Source organism: Echinops telfairi, unplaced genomic scaffold (assembly GCF_000313985.2).
Source record: "Echinops telfairi isolate 266 unplaced genomic scaffold, ASM31398v2 ScPeMD7_7458;HRSCAF=8496, whole genome shotgun sequence".
Taxonomy (NCBI): domain Eukaryota; kingdom Metazoa; phylum Chordata; class Mammalia; order Afrosoricida; family Tenrecidae; genus Echinops; species Echinops telfairi.
In genome coordinates, this window is record NW_022111358.1 from 13,102,603 (window position 1) to 13,108,993 (window position 6,391).

The 6,391-nt window shown below is 38.1% G+C and overlaps 1 protein-coding gene across 1 annotated transcript in view; it reads left to right on the top strand.

Annotated features, from left to right (window-relative positions):
* PPM1D (protein phosphatase, Mg2+/Mn2+ dependent 1D) overlaps positions 1–6,391 on the top strand; it is a 49,851-nt gene that overhangs the window by 29,274 nt on the left and 14,186 nt on the right. The window contains exon 3 of the mRNA XM_004706991.2: positions 821–945. Within this exon, the coding sequence (XP_004707048.1) occupies positions 821–945 (125 nt within the window). The remainder of the gene's footprint in view (positions 1–820; positions 946–6,391) is intronic.

A 6,391-nucleotide genomic window follows, 5' to 3' on the forward strand; every position in this document is an offset into this window, starting at 1 on the left:
AAATAGCTGTCCTTTCATGTCCCTCTTCATGTGTAGAAACAAAAATAAGTTTCACGGAGCACTGAGATGGCTGCACGGGCAGGTACATTGTCATGGTGGCAAAACTCGTCCCCAAGCAGCCACAAATCAGGCCTTTTTGTCACACACAACTGTTAGCGCAATCTTTTCAGAACCTCTAAATTGAAAGCTTGATTAACAGTCTGACTTGCAAATGCACTGTCACCCTTCCATCAGCGAACTCCAAATGTGCTATCACCCTCACATCAGTGGAGCTTTTTTTTGGTGGGGGGAGCTGGAGGGGTGCACTCCCTCGTATTTTGTTTTATTTCATTGATCTCAATCCCGACAGTGTAACATCACTTATTTCACTTCCACACTGTTTCCTATTTCTACTCCTGCTTCTTTCCTAACCCTTCTGAACTTTATGATTGGCTAAAAGCTACCCTTTTAATATCAAATGGTTTATTATTCTAGGGTGTATGTCACTCACTAGTGTTACTGTTCCCCATACAGACGTGTCTTGTTTCATTGAAAATTCAGCTATAGGGGTGAGTTCAGTTCGGACCTGAAGGGGCCTAAGGACCATAATCTTGGGGGTTCCACTAGCCTCTGTCAGATCAATGAGTTTGGTTGCTAGTATAATTTTGAGTTTTGTAATGAACTTTAACTTCTCTGAACAGTAATTTTGTTATTTTTTTTATCTGAAGCAGATAAGTCATTATCTCATAATATGTTCTTATTACTAGTTAATTTAACATATTGGGCCAGCTTAGTTGTTACATTTTAATCGAATACTTATATGAACTCTTTTATTTTTTAGTGTGATGAACAAGTCTGGAGTGAATCGTGTAGTTTGGAAACGACCTCGACTCACTCACAATGGGCCTGTACGAAGGAGCACAGTAATTGACCAAATCCCTTTTTTGGCAGTAGCAAGAGCACTTGGTAAGAATCACTTAATGCTTAGTGAAATCCCAATGGATTCATTATAATGAAAAATGGTAAAATGAGAGAGGACTGAGTGCCGAATACTTAGGTGACACATGATAGGGTACAGATAAGATGCTCTTATGATAGGACTTCAAAAGTTTTGTTAAAATAGAGGGGGAAAATAGAATTTTCCATAAGCTTTTTGACGCCCTCATATACTGAATGTACTAAAACTGTATTGGGAAGTGGTTAACCTATGTATGTCAGTGTCAGTTGCTCTTTGACCATGAGTGTTGTTCAATGTTTGTTAACTCCCATCTACACTTAGGCAAGTATATGTATGGGCTTGATGTTACCCATAACACTATTTTTCAATGTCTTTCCCTTCTTTAGCTGTCATATTTCCTCTAAGAACCTTCAGAACTTTATTTTTGTTTAGCTAGTAAAGTAAATTGCCCATGGCAAAGTAAAAGAATGTATTTCCTAGCCCCTGTGGTTTGGGAAGAAAGAATGGAGAATTTAAGTATAGAAATATCTTGCCTTTGTTGTGCTAGAGAAAATTGCACTTACATAGGGCCAGTGTATTCCTTCTCTCCATCTTTCCTTCAATAAACACTTGAGTGTTTGATTTTGCGTCAGACATTTGTTAGGCCCTGGAGATACACACTCTGATCTCAATGGGGAAAGATGTTGTAGTTGAGGTGTGGGGGGACAAGACAATCAAGAAGTAAGCTTATATCTGAAATAATTGCGGGTTAGGAAATACTTTGAAAGCAATAAACAGGGTGCTGTAATAAGAAAGGAAGTGCTATTTTAGATAATGCTTTTCTTAGGAAATGGTCTTTTATTTTGAAATTTAAAGGCTTAGAAGGAGCTAGTTACGTGAAGATCTCATGGAAGAATATTCCAGACATGTATCCTGAAGTGGGTAAGAACTTGCTTGGTGTGGAAGCCAATATAGCTACAGTTGTTGAGTTAAATAGGGCCACATCATGGTACAGGTTTGCATTCTAGTGTGAGAGCAGTTGGTTAACTAGTTAACTAGTAACCTAAGCTGATTTGCATTTAAAAAGGATCATTGTACTTCCCTGTACTATTGCTTGCTTCTCGAATCTGTGTATCTTTGATGATCCAGTGAACATAAGTCTCAGTCTTTGTGGAGTCACTCTTCCTTTGTGTGTAAGATAAAGACAGTGAATAAGGAATCATGAGAAAACCATTCTAAAAAGTGTCGTAAAGGAAGTAAGCAAAGTGATAGGTGAGTAAATGGTGTCAGTGAAAGGGCAAGGAAGGACTGCTTTAGATAGTGATCCTTCTTGAAGGAGGAAGGAAAGGGAGCCAGGGAATACAGCAGTCAAAGCAGAGAGCCATCCAAAACTCAGACTCATTGCCATCAAGTCGATACCTGTAGGACAGGGTAGAACTGCCCGTTTCTGAGACTGTAACTCTTCACTAGAGTAAAAAGCCCTATCTATCTTTTTCCTATAGAGCGGCTAGTCTTTTCAAACTACTGACCTTGGATTAGCAGTCCGGTGCGTAACCTCTTTGCCACTAGGGTTTCTGGTACAAAAAAGCTTTTATCGTGTAAGAAAGCCTCCAGGCAGTTAGTGGACACTGGATCGTTTAGGGACTTGTTCAGCATATATTCTCATATAACTTCCCGATTTCTTTATGGGAAACTGGATTTACTCTGTTCAGTTTTCCTTTGGACATTTCAATCTAATATATTCCTATGTAAAACATAGAAAAAGAGTAGACATACGACACACAGTCAGCCTCTATCCTATGACTGAATAAGGAGCTCTGGTGGCACAATGGGTTAATGTTGAGCTGTTAAAGTGAAAGGTCCCACCATCTCTTCATGGGAGAAAGGTGTGCTTATCTGCTCCTCTAAAGAGCTGTGGTCTCAGCAACTCTAAGAAGCAGTTCTATTCTGTTCTCTAGAGTTGGGATGAGTTGGCATCAATTCAAAGGCCAATTCGAATTGGCATCAATTCGAAGGTAGCATCAGTCTGGAATTTACTCTTGCCATTTGTTAGCACCTGAGTTTCCAAGGTGGGTAACAAAATGAAAAACAAGTAGTTGGAAATCAACTTAGTGACAGTGTGGAATCCTGAGGCAGTGTCCCAATAATACCGTTGGATTTTCCTGCCTGGTTGCTTCAGACTGTCTTGTTCTGTGCCTGGTTCTCTAGCTTCATGCCTCTTCTGTGAACTACTTGATTTTCTTTGAGGGTACATTCTTAAGTTAACTTGAGATTTCTTGCAAGCCAAGAATCTTAATACAGGTAGGAAAGGACCTGGTGTATTTGAAGAACAGAAATTAAGTTGAGTGAGAAAAATGTGGCAGTTTACTTTCATAAAGATTACAGCCTTGAAAACTATATGAGGCAATTCTGTGGTCACTGTGAGTCAAAATCAACTCGACAGCAAAGGGAGGATGGCTAAGATAAAAACTCAAAATCACAAATGTTGGCAAAGATGCGAGGAAATTAGAACCCTTATCCATTTCTGGTAGGAATGTAAAATGGCACAGCTGTTACGGTAAACAGTGTGGCGGTTCCTTAAAAAGTTAAACATAGAATTACCACGTGACCCAGCACTTCTATCTTAGGAGTATACCTGAATGACCAGAAAGCAGACACTCAGATATTTATTTATACACCAATAGTCATTGCAGCATAATTACACTAGCTAAATGGTAGAAACAACCTAAATGCCCTTCAGTGGATAAATAAAATGTAGTACATAAATATATTACTACTCAGCCAGAAAGAAATGAAGACCTAATAGTTGCTACAATATGGATGGAACTTCAAGATATTTTCCTGGGTGAAAAAAGTCGATTACAAAAGGACAAATACTACATTACCGCATTTGAAAAAAAACAACCCAGCAAATGTACAGAGACCAAAGTATGTGACTGGTTACCAGCAGTAGGAATGAGGGGCATGGGCAGGAAGAGGAGTTAAAGGTAATGGGAGAGTAAACTGATTAAGTTGCACAACCAGTTAAGGCAATTGCTATCTTAAATAAGTTGTACACTTGTAAAAAGTTTGAATTGGCAAAAGTTGTGTGATGTTTACAACAATGACATAACAAAATAAAGATGTCTAGCTAAATATCTCATGGAATTTGGTTTCTTGGTTTAGAGACTTAGGGATGGATACATCTGTCTGGTTTCATGAGACATCCTAGTTAGTTACCTTGTTTAATGCTTCTGTACTACCTCAAAGGAGCTCCTGGTGGCGCAGTGGTTAAGCACTGGGTTGCCAGTAGCCACTCCTCAGGAGAAAGGTCTTTCTACACTCATAAACAATTACAGTCTCAGAAATTTACAGGGGCAGTCCTATGAATTCTACCTTTTGTTTCATGACATAGTGTCTGGGGTCTTAAAAGCTGCCAGCAGCCATCCAAAGCACTGGTCTTTATTTGTCTGGAACAACTGAGAAAGATGAAAGCCTGGAATAAGAGAAGGAAATGGGATATGAGGTTAATTGTTTTCTTGAACAATAACTATCATTACTGAAAAATTGGAAACTTGCCTTGAGATAATGTATAAACCTTATACCAAAAATATCCCTGAAGCCTTCTTTGTAGTTAGCTTAACTGATAGAGTATGTATACTTTGAACATTTGTGCTCAAGATAAATCAGTATCAGATCAAATTCATACAGAAATGAAATTGATACCATTGGAAACTTAGGGGGCAGTTAGTTTGATAATGGGGGAGGGACAACTCTGAAGAGGTGGAGGAGACTGGTTACACAACTGGAAGAATGTGATCAACATCACTGAGTTGGACATGTAGAAATGGATTGAATTTGTCTGCATAGCTTCAAAAAGTTACTGGGGAATTTTTATGATTTTTCAATTCTATTTTTCCATGAGCTCTTTGAAAGCCCCCTTTCTCAGCTAGTGAAATTAAATTATTTTTTAGAAATGGATGTGGGGGCCTGTTGTAATATCCTAGGCACTTTACGTATTTTATGGATTTTTGCTGAACTAGAGGGCTGTTGCTCAATAATACCCATGTCATTTATTTGTAGTACAAGAGGGATACAATTGATCCTCCAGTTGTAGGAAAGGGAAAATTGGAGAGAAGGTGATAAACTATTTCTTAGATTTCAGATGTAGCATCAGTCTGGAATTTACTCTTGCCATTTGTTAGCATCCGAGTTTCCAAGGCTGCTATAACAAAATGCCACAACATGGGTGGCTTTAAAAAACAGGAATGTATTGATTCTCTTACAGCTCTGGAGGCTAGATGTCTGTATTCAGGGCTTTGTTAGGCTTGTACTCTTATCTCTGTTGGCACTAGGAAAAGATCCTTGTCTCAGCTTTTGAATAGACCTTGATGTTCCTTAGATCCTTGCCCTCCGCTTTTTAACATGTTGCTGTCTGACTATTTGAAGCTCAAACTATCCCCTATAGCTACCTAAGTAAAGACAAAGAGAAGTTTTATCAAAATAGTCACCTTTAGGCAGTGATGTTGATAATTATTCCAGCCAGTACAAATGTAGCAGTGGTGCTTCCTAGTGGCTGGCTGTTGGAATTGCATATCATTTATTCATGAAATACTGAAAAACTAATTTTTATGTGCTTGTATATATTCTTATAAGAACCTAAAATAGGAGTGTTTTATCTCGCTAATGTGATCAGAGAAGTGATACTAGTACTTCAGAAGAAAGTGTGTTCTAGGTATATGTGCAGTATTTATAAAAACTTTGTGATAGGGAATAAGTCTAGTGAATATCAGGATCTCTGACTATTTGGAAGTGGAGGTATAGGAATCAGAGGCATGGTATAAAATGAGAAAAGAATCTTACAGGCTGTGGTGAAAAACTGCATCATTTATTAAGATCAGCAGTGGACTATTGCAGAGTTAGAGTGGGAGGATATATAACTAAATTTGTGTTTTAAAAATATGATTTTCTTCTAGTGTTAAGAATAGATTAAGAGAAACAAAAATTGTGGTAGTTTAGGAAGCCATGTTTATATTTATAGCCTTGGTGACAGCTGATAGTGAATTGGGTCAAGGAAGATGGGAGATGTCAACTAGTGGCTATATACAGTAAGTTCAAACAGAAATGTTTATTAGACAGCAGATGGATACATGTCTATCAGATGGATACATGTTTAGAGTAAGACATGTGGGTTTGAGCCATTTCTTTGGTTTAAAAGGTAATTGAAGCCATGGGAAAGGATGAGATTGCCTCAGCAAAAAGCTTTAAAAGTTCTTGACAATGGCTCATAATAAGAAATAGTATTGTGCTTCAGCACACACATACATACACATTTATGCATGATAAAACGTTTCAACATAAAATGCATATCCGTATGAGGACCTAATGTCAGGGGTTTAAATGGAGAGAAAATGTTTTGAGAAACGATGTACAAATGCGCTTTACACAATTGATGTTTGTATGGATTGGGATAACAGTTGTATGAGCCCCTAATAA